The 17417-nt window shown below is 40.5% G+C and overlaps 1 protein-coding gene across 2 annotated transcripts; it reads left to right on the forward strand.

Annotated features, from left to right (window-relative positions):
* Positions 1-88: 88 nt before the first annotated feature.
* On the forward strand, positions 89-16473 carry LOC118420939 (ATP-dependent RNA helicase A-like). Of its 2 annotated transcripts, XM_035828032.1 has the most exons (30): positions 89-142; positions 595-713; positions 986-1126; positions 1985-2099; positions 2644-2741; positions 3030-3169; positions 4803-4849; positions 4983-5119; positions 5662-5748; positions 6308-6469; positions 6757-6834; positions 7194-7313; positions 7647-7860; positions 8323-8405; positions 8743-8899; positions 9294-9403; positions 9641-9739; positions 9898-10015; positions 10385-10479; positions 11115-11188; positions 11358-11510; positions 12149-12309; positions 12689-12800; positions 13164-13331; positions 13654-13781; positions 13987-14042; positions 14376-14543; positions 15125-15240; positions 15616-15828; positions 16203-16473. In XM_035828032.1, the coding sequence occupies exons 2-30, from the start codon at positions 603-605 to the stop codon at positions 16456-16458; spliced, it is 3717 nt and encodes a 1238-aa protein (XP_035683925.1). In that variant the 5' UTR covers positions 89-142; positions 595-602; the 3' UTR covers positions 16459-16473. The 2 variants fall into 2 exon arrangements, with proteins under 2 accessions (XP_035683925.1, XP_035683926.1); XM_035828033.1 differs by lacking the exons at positions 89-142; positions 595-713; positions 986-1126; ... (1 more) ...; positions 2644-2741; positions 3030-3169 and adding an exon at positions 4272-4359.
* The last annotated feature ends 944 nt before the right edge of the window (positions 16474-17417 follow it).

Below are 17417 nucleotides of genomic sequence, written 5' to 3' on the forward strand. Positions count from 1 at the left end.
ATCATTTTGAGACTATGGTACGAACAGAGCGTTTTGTTGCTGAAGTAAGGTTTTTCCTCCTTTAAATTTGCATATGGGGACCACAATGCCCTCCGGCTCAGTCGGACGTGGACACGCCGGGTCGTGGTGTTCCTGCAAAAATGTAGGTCACAAAATTTACAAAGCGTGCAAAAGCTACGGGTTTTCCTTAAAAACGATGAGCCGTACTATATTGTCTAGTATACATGGAAGCTCTAGATAAATAGTTTTTGGTCACGGATATCGTTTTTACTAGATGCATTGAGGTAAAGAAAATGGGTGCGTGCACGCAACATTTTTGCATGGGGAGGGGGGCGCAACATCTAATCAGTGAATTAGTGAAGGTTCATCAGCAGGAGTTTAAAAATTATTCCTCTATAAAAGTCTGGACGGGGATGAAATATAATATGTACGGAAACGTTTTGATAAACGAATATGGCTTCTTTAACTGTCAGGTAAATTTCACTTTGGACCATAAGATATAGTTTTTCATGAAAAATTAGGAGAGTAGAGGCATCTTTCACAGCAAATTATTCATATAATTTTCATGATGTGATCACAATTATCTTCTTCTAGTTGCAGGCATGGCGGACCTGAAGAATTTCCTGTACGCCTGGTGCGGGAAGAAGAAAATTACTCCCAACTACGACTTCAGAGCAGCTGGGTCTAAACAGAGACAACGCTTTGTGTGTGAGGTAGATATCACAGGCCTTGATGAAAATATTGAATAAAATGGTATTCGTATAATCTCGGGGTCATTTGTGCAAAAATTATGAGCCGTTTTCTCCCAAGAGCTTCTCGATAAGTATTCATTTCTTTTGTCCGTCAATGTAAAGATCTGATGAGTAGTGAAATAATTATTTTATTATTACAATACCAACAAAGATAGCTTTTGAAAAAGGAAAAAAGAAGCTCTTTAGTGAACATTAACTGACAAATGCCTTTTTACATCTGCATCACATTTTAGGTGCGGGTCCCAGGTTATGACTATGTTGGTGCTGGTAACTCGACAAGCAAGAAGGACGCACAGACGAACGCTGCCCGGGACTTTGTCATGTTTTTGGTGCGCACTGGTGAAGTCAGCCAAGCTGAAGTCCCTGCTGTAGAGGTACATTCACTGGAGGAATTTGGATCTTAGTGCTATAGTAATATTTGCTGCAGGCTTTCATCTTTTTTGTTTATATCAAATCTGTATCTGTCTATGTGTAGAGCTCGTGCAACTGCCCCTGCAAATAACAAATGACATGACAGAGTCCTCCCCAGAGGATGGAATAACGGAGGCCCTCCATTATACTCCTGGCCCAGCTCCACTATAATACTTTTGGAATTTAGTGTGTTTCTTCCTATTTTCTTGGTTAGTTTTGCTAAAATTAATGACAATTCACAGAATCTTGTGCCAAGTGACATCACTCCTCCAGTCATTCAGCATTGTCTGCAAAAACTTGTGAATTAGTGATGATCAAAACAATAGTCGTTTTGCTACCTCACAACAAAGGAATCACTATAATAATGTTATATTTGTAGTATTTGACACCCTCTGTCATTACAAAATGAACCCATTTCATGAAATCGCAACGCGTTGGTCCGGGTTATTTTTACCAGCCCCTCCACTATACTGAAAAATTCTGGGGAGAACCCTGCATGAGCTTCGTAGGTAAGCGGCATGGTATCAGGTAGTTTAATTACTACTACTTGTTTATACCAGACTGACTACGCTGGCTACTATGGGGAGAATAATTTGCCAGGGGAGTTTTGCTTCCAGAGGAGTTGGCCGGCTGGAGGGGAAACATGAACCTTAGTGTGGACTGACTCCCCTGGCCAATTTCCTGATTTTTTGCCCAGTCTATTGAGGATACCTCTACTGTCCTGTACTTATTCTATGCTTTTTAAAGTTTTTGTTCTATATTGTGAAATCAACAGTGAAGTTTGAAATGTTATAAAGATAAAAGTGGCTCCTTCTTGCCAGGTTCCAACCTTGCCAGCTGTAGAGACGGATGGAGCAGGACCGTCAGGTGCAGGGCCAGGTGGGCTGCCTGCAGGTGCTCCACCTGCACCACATCTGGCTGTAGCAGGGGAACGGGGTAAGATATGTGTGCATATGGTGCAAACTAAGTCTCATTTTGACTTTTGCAGCATTAACTGTTCAAGTTCAAATTTCATGTTACTTAGGTAAATGAGATCTATTCTTATCCTTTGCATCATGTTGGTGGGATAACAGAAGGTTGGTCAGATATTATAACAAAATTGATTACTTCGAGTACGTTAAGGCAATTTAGGTAGTAGATTTTCAGGGCTCAAAATTCATTTTTGCGGCGCACCTAACCTAAAAGTAAAACTGTAGGTGCGTAGAAAAAGATTAAGGTGCTAAACATAAAATGAAGTAGATTGTTAGTAAAAAGTGATTACGAATCTAACTGCCTTTCTTCTTCTGTTGATGTTGGTATTCTATATGTCACTTCAAAATTTCAAACAAGTATGGGCATTTAGCTGATAAATTATTTAATGATGTTGGTACCTAAATACTTAAACCTTTCCAAGCATTGACAGACTGTAGTTTGCCGAAAAAGTGTGATTATCTTGATTGATATGTCTTTTTTCCATCTACTGTTTTGTGCATGATTTCAGGTGGTAGTCAGGTGTACGAGTACAACAAGCCCTACTCTGGCCGAAGTCAAGACTACCAGGAATACTTTGAGAGAGTGGACAAGAGAAAAGTGGAAGAGGTACATGGTTCTTCTTTTTTACCGTGCTCAAAATAGGACATGTAAAAATAGGATCTCAGAATCGCTCATGATAACCTCTTTTTTCCCCATGAAATAAGTTTTGTTTCCAAGAAAAAAATTAAGCAATAGTTACAACAAAGCTGAAAGACCTTTGTCATTTTTATGCTACAACGTTCAGCGATAGGTGTGAATGGCGTGGTTGAACCAAAACATGACATGAATGGTTGTGAAGCAAGCTGGTGTAAAATATTAGGATGTTTTTAATCATAATTTTGTACCTTTATTCAGGCTGAAACCATGGATCTGAATGCTGGTATCCATGGCAACTGGACCCTGGACAATGCCAAGCAGCGTCTGCACCAGTTCATGCAACAGAACAGGATCCAGGCAGACTATAGATACTCTCCCACTGGGCCTGACCACAACCGGTAACATAGCTGTGGAACACATGATATCTTCATTCTGTTATCTTTACTACTAGTGCTTATCTCAAGTACATAACAGAGAAGCTATCATTTCTCTGTACACTCTGGCTTCACAAGAGCTGTTGAAATTTCATACCATCACTATGTCAAATTTTGCTCAGTAAAATTTGACTCACTTTGTGTAAGGCACCATCTATATGTATAATCAATATCACAGATTTTTTTAATAACTGTGTTGTGTCTGATAATTTCAATTTTTGTGTGTATTGTTCAGCTATAGTTTTCAAGCTTTTGTGTAACTTAGTAAAATATCATTGATTTACTCAGTATTTAGAAATATGCATTTAGATCAAAGCGTATATTTTGATGCAATTGTGTGTGTGGTACCCATCCACCTTCCGTGGGCACAGGTTGAGCTTTCACATGGCCAGTGGGTGTTTATTTCAGCATTCTGACTGACCAAGCTGTTTGGGCAGGCTGAATGTGACAGATCTTATTCATACATGCTTAAGCATGTGACTAGCATGCTTTAGCAATGTATATACATAAAAAACTTAAATGCAGCTAGAACAATTCAACACTTCTGTAATCACAATTCATGAGAACTTGCTTGTGATATATGTCAACTGCATACACTGTAAGATGTTAGTGACACATTTCTAAAGTGTGCTTGAAATTGCCAAGCTTTCTACCATTGTCGTCCTATTTGGAGTGTATGTTTATTAAGAGAAACATCAGGGAGACTGCCATGCCTTGCAAAGAGATGACAACAAAGTCTCACAGTTCCAACAGCATGCAAATAAGTCACAACTACCACATAGGCAGATTCCTTTGAATATTGCAATTCTAAAGGATTCTGTCCATGGTTTAAAGCCTGTTTTCATGAAACACTGTCTTCGAGTTGATTTCACTGAAACACAGAGAAAGCAGAGCAGTAATTGTTCTGTGGTCTCTGGGTGAGAGATTTCATGCTGTTGTAATGACTGTGATGATACTGGTCTATATGTGGTCAGTGGACTTCATCATGACAAGTCACAGACCACGTTAGACTCTTCTAAGGTCTTTCTGCTGTCGTTTCTGTGCAAGGCTTGGCAGTAAAGCGCAAGTTATGGCCATGTGAAAGATCACACGTGAGAGAGCCAGTGTAGTACAGGCCCACAGAAGGTGGATGGTGCTACATATAGCAGTGTCAGGTTAGTGTGGGAATTGCCAGTATGGTAGATAGTCTATGTGTTTGGTGTTAGATGTACGTGTAGTTTGAAGTATCCTGGTATTACAATATATAGAGGACAGCTGCTTTACTTCAGAATATAATGAATGTCCCTGTGTATTTTTGTGAAGTCTTGAGCAGGCATGATTGCTAAGTGATGTGATGTTATGTATTTGTGTACAGAAACCAACTGTTAGCATAACGCAGAATTACCTCCTGTGACATGATTTAAAAAATACAGTGTAAGTGAGGTAGGAAAGGACTGAAATGTACCTTTGTGTAGTTTCTTAACTTTAGAGTGAGTGTTGGTTTCAAGAAAGACCAAGATAAAGATTGAAATATTTAATCGTATATGCTGATAGAAGGCATTAGGAAGTATCCAGAGAAATTATTGTGTTCTAAAGCTGTTCAAAATTCGTCTTGTAGGAGTTTTGTTGCTGAGATGACTATCTTTGTCAAGCAGCTTCACCGAAGTAAGTGGGTTGTTTCGTTTTCTAAATCTTGATATACTTTTGTAAGAACTCAAATGAGTACAGCAATTGCCAACTTTAAAGTCTTTTTGGATTGGATTTTGCGATATGTAAGATTGTTCCTGCACGTTTTCAGACATCAGTGCCCGTGAGCACGGCTCCAACAAGAAGATAGCTGCCCAGTCGGCTGCCCTGTCCCTTGTGCGCCAGCTCTACCATCTCGGAGTGCTGGAGGCCTACACAGGGATCACCAAGAAAAAAGAGGCAGAAAAGGTGACTTGATTTAGTAAATTTGTTTTTTCTTTGATGATTGGTTTTATACATTCCATCTGACTAATTTTTCCCTCTGCTTGCAGTCTAGTTTATAAAAACATTTTCCCTACTGTGGCCTCATTGACTCGGTTACTTGTTTATTTAGTAGGGATAATGACAAAAGTTCAGCAACATTTGTAGTTTAGATAGATATGGTGTTGATCTTCATATAACTACCCTTGGAATGATGATGCAGTAGCTGAGTAACCTTATGAATAGTTTCATCAGGTTGGTATGCCAGTGAATAAGGAGACTCTTTTTATAAAACCACAACCTTATTTTCACTGGCACCTATCGTACAATGTGAACCAGTCAGAATTGCCCTGGGGTAGGTGACAGACAGTCACTGAAACATTGGTGAAAATAAAGTTGTGGTTGTGTAAAAATTTATTCAGTAGCATAGTAAGACTAGTATGCCAATATGTACATCTCCCTTGTGCATAAGATTGGCAATGATTTACAAGGGAGCTTTCAGTGAAATGTTTGATTTTCCCCATGTGCAGGTGGAACACCATGTGGTGTTGAACCCCCAGGTAGAGCAGCAGCTGATGGGGGTACTACAGGAGATGGAGCTGCATCCTGTACCACCGGTGAGAACCACAAACATGTTACATCATGGAAATGTCAAGTTGTTGGCTAGAAAAAGTCTCGTCTAATACTTTCCGTATTGAGAAGGAATGCACATTTCAATGTCTAAATCTTATAATGTTTACAACCATTCTTGTACACCCTTCAGGGTTTGAAACATCATTTTCTTCAAGCAAACAATCTTTTAGAATACCGGTATATCACCCACTGGAAACTAACTTCAAGTTGCCTTATGTTTGATGACTTCAGGAATTGTTACAAGAACTGTTACAAAAACTTTTTATGGAGAATGATTGTGGAAATGTAACTTACAGTTAAAAAGAACTTTTATCAATGGTTTATTTGGACAAAAACACAAAGTGTCCCACAGTAGAAGCCAACTGTCTGCTTTAACTGTTGTAAGGACATAACAACATTAAGATCATATCATAGTAAAAAGTAAATTGTACTTGGAGGAGTCAGTGAAAGTTTCTTCATTAATATTCCATATTTGTAATATGTTGGCATTGTCTTCACATGTGATTACAATATTCTAATGTAATGAAATGCCTGTTTCCAAAGCCTGCAGATCCCACCCAGGAGCTGAGTCTCCTGACAGAGCAGAAGGAGCGTTTTGAGCCCAGTCTGAACAAGTCTGCAGCAGGTGTGGTGCCGTGGTCCCCTCCCCTGCAGAACTGGAACCCCTGGGCTGGGTGTAACATTGATGAGGGTCCACTAGCACATGTGAGTTACCAGAGATCAAAATACTGCTGTCTGTTGTTCGCTCTTAGCTCTATGCTATGGTTATATTGCTCTTAGCTCTATGCTGTGGTTATATTGCAAGATGATTTATATAGCCTGGTCATTCAGAAACATTTGTTCTGAATCAATGAAAAGCTTACTCTTTATATAACTATGATGGTTAGACTATGACATAAAACGTATATGTTTGCTGATGAATAGTTACTTTGTTGAAATAATTATTGAGAAAGAAAAAACCTTCTAAAATGCCAATTCTGTTGTTATTCCAGATGACTTTAGAGCAGCTGAACCATGATCTTCTGAACCAGTTACAAGACCAGAGGAACCAGGACCAAACCCTGCAGAAGGTTAGCCATGACAAGATCAATCAAATTTCATCAGTTTAACAAGGAAACAAACCAGTTATAATCCAGTAACTGAGTAGTATGATGTATTGTAGACCCATGTGTGATGCACAATGGAAATGATGCCAACCTTAAGTATGGGTTCCAGTGGGATACTTAATTGCTTCAGGGGTCAAGTTACCCTTGAACTTCAGAGAACACTTAGTATCCTGCCAGGGAAAGTTTTGCACTTCTCAGAGAAGTTTTTGTTTTATTTTGAGAACATTTTTGAGTCAATCATCACTCTTAGACACTTTTAGTAAATATTTCTAAGCAGTTAAGGATAAAACCTGTAGCTTCAATTGACCCTATTGTTGTTTTAGATGCTGAAGGACAGACAGGCCCTGCCCATCTGGGAGTCAGTGGACCAAGTCATGAATGCCATCGTCAACAACTCAGTAGTCATCATCAAGGGGGAGACAGGCTGTGGCAAGACTACACAGGTAACTTACAGCCACAGGCAGGAGTTTCTTTCCGCTGTCTTATCTTACTTTGTTGTGGGACAATTTTTTTATATTGCAGAACATAACAGATACATTTCTTCTACTCATGTAGAAACAAAATAATAGCTAAAACAAGGACCACAAAAGCTATTAATTTTGCTGTTGTTGGGTCACTATTGTTGATTCTTATGATTTTAGAGTTGGTAACTGTTTAAAAGATGGGCTTGGATTGGAGTGTAGACTTGCCTATAACATTATAGTAGAAATGTGTATAGTGTCGTGGGTATATTTATTTGAAACTTGTGATATAAGAAGTGTTTTGACTTGTTCCAGGTGCCCCAGTACATCCTGGATGACATGATCATGAAGGGTAAGGGTGCGGAGTGTAACATCATCGTGACGCAGCCCCGCCGGATCAGTGCCGTGTCCGTAGCGGAGAGAGTCGCGCAGGAGCGAGGGGAGGACCTGGGCCTCAGCACTGGCTACAGCGTCAGGTTTGACACTGTCTTCCCCAGGCCTTATGGAGGGATCCTGTTCTGTACTGTTGGTAAGCTCCGTGCAGATTTGCTATTTCATCCAATTTTGTCTCTAAATATATACCCCCTTTCTCCCAAATATGTGTAAGAAAATCAATAAAAATCAATATGTATGAGTGAATTGTAAGTCAAATTCTTTTATTTTCATCTTGCATTCAGTCTATTACTAGCAGTTCGAGATATGTACAACTCTTCATTTGAACTTTTTGACTTAAGACCCACAGAGGCCAACTTTAGACCGACTACAGTTACGTATTTGTGCAATTGTTGTTGATCGTGACATCTCCGACGACAGTATTTTTAGGCCGTCTAAAGAGGAGCAAAATAGATGTGCAACCATTCCTCAAATCACTGTGCAGCCACGTCGGACCTGGTCAATGCAACCCTTCAACCTTGCTTGTGCTCTTGTAGATTGATTGGTTGACTGATTGATTGATTGGTTTGTTTAATGTCTTGCCTTGTTCTTGTCCCAGGTGTTCTCCTGAGGAAGATGGAGGGAGGGATGCGAGGGCTGTCACATCTGATCGTGGACGAGATCCACGAGAGAGATCTGAACGTGAGGCTGCTGTCATAACTCCCACTCACCGTGTATCATTTGTACTTCAATCAACTGCAATGATGATGATCTCTTGTTGAGTGTCATGGACACAATGAATACATCTAACAACACTTCAACTGAGCAGCTCAAAATTGGAATGTGTTGCATGATTATTCTTCAACAATGATGGATTCATATTGCATGTAAACATAAAGAAATTTATTTAATCCTTATTTAGACTATAAATGTAAATATTATTGAGAGAAAACAGTTGTCTATTTTGCAAGGAGAATATCTTCCTCACTAGAAATTGTAATTAAATCTTGGTACAACAGAAGATGTTTGTGCTTTTCAGTCAGATTTCCTGCTGGTGGTGCTACAAGGTATGGTGAGAGCCTACCCTGACATGCGTATCATCCTCATGTCTGCCACCATCGATACCAGCCTGTTCTCTGAGTACTTCGGGAACTGTCCTGTTGTGGATGTTTACGGCCGGACCCACCCTGTGCAACGTAAGAGGACTCTATTCTAGTACCGTATAGAAATTGAAGAAGACGATGATGAGATTTTGTCAGCCTTGTGCAAAATGTTATTCTTATACTTGTGCAAATTGACTGTAGAGTAAAGGAATGATACACAATTAGTCTTAAGAAAGGATAAGGCTCTCCCTGCTACTACTGATGTAAGAGTACAAATAAGTACAAATGAATGGACCTTGAGATAGGTTAATGATCCTATCTGAGAAGAGATTACCAGTAACGCAGCTTGTCGCAACTGCTACATAAGATGTACTTCTTGATTTCCACTGCACCCTCAAAAGTTCCGGTGTCCAGTAATACTAAATTGTAGATAGAATGAACTACTGGAGGCTTTATCTTACTAAGGACATTTTGTGCCGACACACAGAGTATTTCCTGGAAGATTGTATACAGATGACCAACTTTGTGGCTGCGCCCCAAGAGAGGAAGAAACGTAAAGAGAAGGATGATGATGATGCAGTTGGAGATGACGACAATGTAAGGCACTCTTCACTGCTTGTGTCTGTTTTATCATGGTACATTAAGGGGACAAGCCCTGTGCTACCATGTTAAGTGCCCAGGTTGACGATTGAAAGCTATTTGTCCCATTGTTTCCCGATTACTTTTGGTTCTAGAAGAATTGACTTAGGCTTGATGCTCATTTGCCAAGTGGTAGATATAAAGAGATTTATGAGATTTACTGTATTAACTCTTGATACTCTTTCTTTTTTGCAGGAGAACCTGAACATGGTTTGCTCCAACGAATACTCAGACCAGACAAAGAGGTCCTTGTCAATGCTCAGTGAGAGAGAGATGTCCTTTGAGCTCATTGTGGTAAGCCATTCAGTGTTTCACTGTTAAAATAACTTACCAGTATTAAGTTCTTTGGTTCTCAGTATTTAATTAATGTTAGACTTAGTGATGTTCTTTATGGATAGAAGTTATTCAGTTGATGCTGCAGGTAGACTGTAATGAGTTGTTATATTTCCCAGGTTCTCCTGCAGTACATCAGAAGCCTGGAAGTACCAGGAGCGATCCTCATCTTCCTGCCAGGGTGGAACCTCATCTTTGCACTCCTCAGATATCTGCAAGAACACCCAGAGTTTGGAGGTACGATATGTGTTTTGGTGTCTAGAGAAATGTCCATTTCACTTTCTACCATTGGACAATTTGTTTATTGGTTATGGCTGTGAAAAATCATCGTGCTACTCTTGAAACACATGAGATGATCTTATTGCTGTGATGATTTGCCTCTGACACCTCTTGTGTGAGTGTCACAGACACTTTGAACACACTGTGCAAAGGACTGAGCAATAGATTTGACAATATAGTTGAAATTGGCTTTTGCGCTACACACACACTAGAGTAGGTGCCTGAGATACACAAATGGTTGCAACCATAAACGTGTATCTAATAAAGTGTTCTACTGTTTGTGACATGGTTTTGTATTAAAACACCCAACTGTTGTATGTCTTCCAGCCTCTGGGAAGTACCAGTTGTTACCCCTGCATTCCCAGATCCCCAGAGAGGACCAACACAGGGTGTTCCTGTCTGTACCCTCAGGCATCACCAAGGTACAGGAGTCCTTTCAATATGGAGGTTCTATTGTTTTGTATTGTGGTACCTTTAAATGTTAGTTAAATATGTTATGGATGGAGCACCATGATATTTTTTTTTTCTATTTGCTTATGGACAGACAAGTACAATGTGGTACTGCACTCAAGTTAGTAACTTATATTAACAGTGCCACATACACAGTACAGACAGAAGGTAAAGGTAGTCTTTGGACACTCACAGATGGTAAAAGTATGATATTTCATACTGGGATACGACTTGTCTCAATGCAGAAAATACTATGTATTAGCTTTCACTAGTATTCCTAGACCTTACAATGAACACTAGACATAGACATGTTGTGATGATATTGTGAACAGCCTCCTTTCAAAGGCGTGCTTGACTAATCCTTTGGCAAGTGTGCTACGCAGTGGAGGCAGAGGAACTGGGGACTCAGTTCCGATTCAACCAGCTGTTTCTGCTGAGTTGAGCAACCTCAAGGGTCCCCACAATCTGGTCATGTAGTATAATGAAATATAAATGTTTGCAACTCCTTCCATTAAACATCATCAATGAAGGTTTTGATGCCTAGTTCATGTTAGCATACATTGCATGATTGTAAATTGTAAATTGACATTGGACCTCTTGTTGCTAGGTGATCCTGTCCACCAACATTGCTGAGACCAGCATCACCATCAACGATGTTGTCTATGTTATAGACTCCTGCAAGTAAGTTGGCTTGTTAAATTGAAATTTCATGATACATAAGATAGAAGTAAAATCACTTGATGTTGTCCCAATGAACCTACTGGGGTAAATCACTTTGGGAAACGTCACTGTGCATTACCTATCACCATTGTGTTATGTCAGAGTTAAAATGTTTATCTGTATGTTCCAGGGCCAAGATGAAGCTGTTCACATCCCATAACAACATGACCAACTACGCCACAGTGTGGGCATCTAAGACTAACCTGGAGCAGCGGAAGGGACGGGCAGGTCGTGTCAGACCCGGCTTCTGCTTTCACCTCTGCTCAAGAGCCAGGTTTGAAAAGTAAGCACTGTAACAGCACCTGTTATTTCTTTATAACAGATTTCCTTGTCATACTGTTTCAATCAGTGTAATTTTTGTTGTCGTATGAGCAGGAAAGCCTTAAATGCTGGCAATCATTTGAAACAGTGGTCAGGATATTTCTGGATATTTCTCCACCTTGGAAATCGTTAGCTGGATTGCTGTGATGACCCTTCAGATGTGATGCCTGGTATAAAGGCACTTGAACGTACCAACCAAAACATTGTGACTAGTGCGGTCTGAGCACTCCAGCTTGATGTTCCATTGTTGCAGTCCAGATTTGTTGTTTAGTTCATGTTATGCAATCTATGAATTTCCTGTGTAGCGTGTGTAGTCTAGTGGTTAGTAGCCCTCTGGAACTAGAAGCCGTGAGTTTGATTCCGGCTGTGTTGATCAACCGACATGCATGCTACCGGAAGAGGTTACAGTCCTTAGGACAGGACATTGAGCCGTTGTCCACTGTTCATTTTGCTTGTCGAAAAGAGCTATGGGAATTTCCCCGGTACAATAAACCTGTAAATACTGTACCTAGTGTCTGTCTTCTGTCACAACTAGTGGAAGACTAGCTCTTCAGGGAGCTGAAGTTGGATTAATATCACTTTTCTTTTCCTGTTCGTTAGGCTGGAGACCCACACAACCCCTGAGATATTCCGCACACCTCTCCATGAGCTGTCCCTCTCCATCAAGCTGCTGCGACTGGGAGCCATCGGGCCCTTCCTGGCCAGGGCCATCGAACCTCCACCCCTGGACGCTGTCATTGAGGCAGAGGCTCTCCTCAGAGGTGAGTCATTTGAACACTGGTGCTCAAGAATATGTAAATCTTATCTGACTCTTTGGTTTTCTCTTCATTTAAAGTTTCTTCAATTCGTTTCTTGGAAGTTACTTTATTGTCAATATTAAACTCTAAGTTTTCTGAAAATTATGTAGTAGGGATATTAGAACACTGTTTGCAGAAAGTTGTTTTGAAGTAACCTTATTGCTGTGATGATTTGCCTCTGACACCTCTTGTGTGAGTGTCACAGACACTTTGAACATGATGTGCAAGGAACTGAGCAACTGTATCAAAAGTTCATTATGATAATTTATAATGGAAGTAGGTTTATAATAACTGTCACACTGAGGAGATACCTGTAATAAGTAGACACTGTTGCCTGTCACAGAGATGGATGCTCTGGACTCCAATGATGAACTGACTCCCCTTGGCAAGATCCTGGCTCGCCTGCCTATAGACCCTCGCCTGGGCAAAATGGTCATCATGGGCTGCATCTTCAGGTATGTAGACTTACAGCAGTTGTCAGGGTATTATAGTAGGGTCAAGTCAACTCTGGATTTGTCATCAGCAAGTAAACTTTCCTCCATTGTTGCCATGATGATTTGCCTCTGACACCTCTTGTTGGAGTGTTGTGTACACTATGAACGCAACATGCAAGGGACTGAGCAACAGTTTGAGATTAATCCCCTTCAGTATAGACTAAAGCCTATATTATATCTTTACCAAAATTAGTCTTGTGGACTGTATTCATTGACAGCTTGTACTGCAGTAAGTCTTTGTTTGAATTTATCAAAACCATTACAACTTTGCTGAAGAATGCTAGTTGTGGAGATGCCATGTAAACTGTGTACCTTAACTTGTAGCTGTGGAGATGCCATGGCAGCCATCGCCTCCAGCACATGTTTCCCCGAGCCGTGGGAGGTGCCAGTGGAGCGGAGGCGGCTCGGCTGGGTCCACAAGTCGTTTGCCGGGAGCCGCTGTAGCGACCATGTCGCCATGCTGATGGCCTACCAAGGCTGGGAGGAGGCACGGTCAGTCTTACACTAGTTTTTTCTCTCTATAAGAAAGCAGACCAAGTCTTTTTGTCAGTCTTATTTGTGCCTTTCTGTATCCTTCTGCATTTATCCATATAAGTAATTGAAAATTAGTTCTTCCATTTTTTCTCGAAAAGTTTAACTCATGCCCTTTCCTCATTGGCACGTGTCTCTCTTGTGTCAGGATTAGGAAACATTTGCTCTACCCTATTGGAAAGTTTGAGACTGTTATATATATTGTTAGGCCCTACCCTTTTGATGTGTTTAGACTTGCAAACAATTGTCATAGTCAATGTTATTTTTTTCCATCACCCCACAGGTCCTATGGAGAAGACAGTGAGATGAACTTCTGCCAGCGCAAGTCGCTGAACATGGCCACCCTGCGCATGACGTACGAGGCCAAGAACCAGCTGAAGGACATCCTCCAGATGGCAGAATTCCCTGAAGGTAGATACGAAACCTGGATGGAAAAAGATTATCCTCATTGTTGCCATGATGATTTGCCTCTGACACCTCTTGTTGGAGTGTTGTGTACACTATGAACGCAACATGCAAGAGACTGAGCAACATGGTAGGATAAGGATGTCAAAAACAGTCAAAATATTAAGATGTGTATAACTATTATAACAATGCTTTGTCCTGTTTCCCACAGAGTGCTTGTTGCCACACCACTTTGACCACACAGGACCAGACTCCAAGTTAGATATGGTGGGTGTTTAACTGTTAAATATACGATAAAGTACATTTTGTACGGTGCCTTCTATCTGTGTCTATCCACACAATGACCCTGGCCAACCATATATGGATGTGAGCTTTGAATTCAGCTAAGACCAAAAGCTGTATCTAGTATGCTTAATACTTTGCAAACCGTTAATACATTATTTACCATACCTGCCAACATAGCTACCACTGAAGCTCTCTTTCTTATTGGCATATTAAATTTTCCAGTATGTTTAGAAAAAACAAAATATTCTGTTTATAGATGTATAATTTTAATAAGGATAGTCTTTATTAACACCTAAACTCTAACATTTTCTCCAGGTGATATCCCTGCTGACCATGGGTCTGTACCCCAACGTGTGCTTCCACAAGGAGAAACGTAAGCTGCTGACTACAGAAGGCCGTGCTGCGCTCATCCACAAGTCCTCTGTCAACTGTAGCAACAGGGAACAGACCTTCCCCTCACCTTTCTTTGTGTTTGGGGAAAAGGTGAGCTTGTTAGACAAATAGCCTCCTGGCTATCCATATTTATTTTTAGCCCTGATATTAAGTGTTGGTACTGGTATGGTTTTTAAAAAAAGAAGTTTTTTCTTGTTTGACTGGTCCAGAAAAAATGGACCTAAAATTAGCGGACAGGAGTTTGGACTGATTCGATAATACCAAGCGTTAAAGCATTTGGGGGCTTATAAGTAAAAGAAAAATTACTAGACTGAAGTGGAAGAGAGTTGATAGTCATTTTTGCCAAGTTTCTAGAGTCAAAATTAGTTTAAAACAGAGGTAGTTAGTGTTTTTTACATGAGGATAGGATATTCAAACACCAATGGATGTTGGATACTCCACCAAACAGAATCCTTTGTACTGAAATGGACCATTGTTCTCAGTATCGCCCATTCACATGTTTTCACAGATAGTTAGGTCCACTTTTAGGTCCGGACCTGGACCTGATCCTCTGAACCTGGACCGTACCTGTAGCTGAATTTTCTGTACTGGTACAATTGGTACAGAAAATTACCCACCCCTACTTGACATAGTTCTTACAGATGTAACCATGTTATTGAATTTGTTCACAGATCCGAACCAGAGCAGTGTCAGCCAAACAGATGACCATGGTGTCCCCTGTGCAGCTGCTACTGTTCGGCTCCCGCACAGTCACCACAAAGGAAGGGGACATCAAGCTGGATGACTGGTAGGAAACATTTTTGTCAGAAAATTACTGGAAGATTGAGACCAGGACTTCCGTTCTTAATGGAGAGTAATTCATATCAGAAGTTGTCTTTTTGTCATTTTTGCTGTGATGTGTGGATATATGGAGTACCTGTTCAAACAAACACGTTGAACATGCAAGGAACAGTGCAATATATTAAAGATGCTTTATGAAGTACATTATACTTCAATTTAAGTCTGTTGCTGTACAGTTTCATGTTTGTTTTTATCCTACTTGTGATATGATACTTCATAATCACTATCCTAGATTGTTATTGAAGCATTTCATTCTTATTGATGAACTATAACATAAGATTTGCAATGTTATGTTTATGAATTTTCTTTTTTTTTTCCATAGGATCACCTTAAAGATGTCCCACACGTCTGCGGCAGCCATGTGCGCTCTGCGACCATCTATGGACCGCCTGATCGTGCAAGCCTGCAGCCAACCAGAGACCATCTTGGAGCCACAACCGCTCGATGAGAAGCTGATTGGCTTAATCAGGAGCCTGTCTAAGGCCAATGTTGGTCAACCAGTTAATGAGGATGGGGAGGGGTCATCTTATGCTGGGTAAGTCTCTTTGGGCTTTCTCAATAATCAATGTGAGGCAAATTAGCACATACGTCAGTTGACATTTTGCATGTTTCCGTATTGAAATATTGTGTAATATATGGAATATTGTGTAATATTTAAAAGTAGGTAGATGTAGTAAGGCTGTTAGTGCTGGCTTTTACATCAGCTCTTGTATGATAAAAGGTGGTCAGCATAACTGTTATCTGTAAGAGGTAGCTTTCTATACATAATTGTAAAAATATGCCTGAAACAGAACCATGGCTTTGAAAATCTCCTTTTGGTCCTTCAAACACTTTAAGTCTGAATGTGCCTTATCAATTTTATAAGTCTGGCGATGAAAATGCCAAAATTGTTTTTTTGACACTTTTCAGCTCAACATATGGTGGTGACTACAGCGGTCCTCCACGCAAGAGGTACCGGTTCAACACCCCTGATGGTAGGAACGGAGGGGGGTTCCGTGGTGGTGACAGAGGCGGCTTCAGGGGGGGTCCAGGAGGAGGGGACTTCCGAGGGGGTTTCAGGGGCGGGTTTGGCGGTGGGCCACGTTTCGGTGGCGATCGGGGAGGATTCCGGGGCGGATTTAGAGGAGGATATGGTATGTGTCAACTTATAGTACTTCATAAATGATATATTGTGATCTTATGTTACTTGATAAATGACCATGATATATTACATTGTAGATAATAAAGGAGTTATGTGCAGAACGATGCATAGAACTTCTCTTAACTCTCTTAACCTTGCAGTTGTATTTTAGAAATGGAATGAAACTGGCACACTATTCTATAATCCTTTATATGTATAATGTCAAATGTTAGACTTAACGTAGGACTTGTCAATTTTCTCTGAAAAAAAGCGCTCTAGTCATGGCTTGATTTTAAATATTATGGTGGCAAATCCATACTTCAACATACCGGTGACCAGACATTCTGAAGTGCCTACCAAAGTCTGACTTTGAGTGCAACTGTTGACTGAACATCAAAGCTTTTCCCAATGACCTGATGTTCCTGCTGGGATGAATCTGTGATGTAACCAACATGTGTCTTGTTTTCCATAGGTGGTGGAGGCGGCGGGTATGGAGGAGGCAGGGGTGGGGGATACGGAGGGGGCAGGGGTGGTGGATTCCAGCGGGGCAGGGGAAGGGGTGGATTCAGGGGGCGGCCTAGTGGGGTCTACTAGAGACCCGGGACTTACTCCCAAACCATGTTTAATACTCAGTATCATGACAAAAACTGGAGTGCAGTTTTAGTCTACTATAGTAGATGTAAGTACGTTTTAGTCTAGTAAGGTTTACATGTTACATTGTATATTAAACTGGAATTACCCTACCTAGTCTATAGAAAGTTTGCACATTTGGGGTGCTTTATCTATGTATGTTTTCTCAGCATAGATTAATTTTGGTGGTAAATTTTGTAACTATGTAAAATACATACACAAGGGTTTGTAGACTCCATTGTTCTCATTGCAAGCATAAACAATTTAAGACGGCGACATCTTTGCTCCAAGTTATTTATTTTTAGTTTTAACTTGTTTTATTGTTTTGTGGTGTTGTTCTTTTTCCTTTGTAACTTCATGCTTAAAGAAAAGTG

Source organism: Branchiostoma floridae, chromosome 8 (genome assembly GCF_000003815.2).
Source record: "Branchiostoma floridae strain S238N-H82 chromosome 8, Bfl_VNyyK, whole genome shotgun sequence".
NCBI classification, from domain to species: domain Eukaryota; kingdom Metazoa; phylum Chordata; class Leptocardii; order Amphioxiformes; family Branchiostomatidae; genus Branchiostoma; species Branchiostoma floridae.

Bases quoted from the DNA above. Each gene is read 5' to 3' on its own strand.
- LOC118420939 (XM_035828032.1), top strand. From the start codon at position 603: ATGGCGGACCTGAAGAATTTCCTGTACGCCTGGTGCGGGAAGAAGAAA. The intron at 10,016-10,384 runs GTACGATATGTG...TATGTCTTCCAG, and splicing joins AGAACACCCAGAGTTTGGAG to CCTCTGGGAAGTACCAGTTG. The intron at 13,332-13,653 runs GTCAGTCTTACA...ATCACCCCACAG, and splicing joins CAAGGCTGGGAGGAGGCACG to GTCCTATGGAGAAGACAGTG.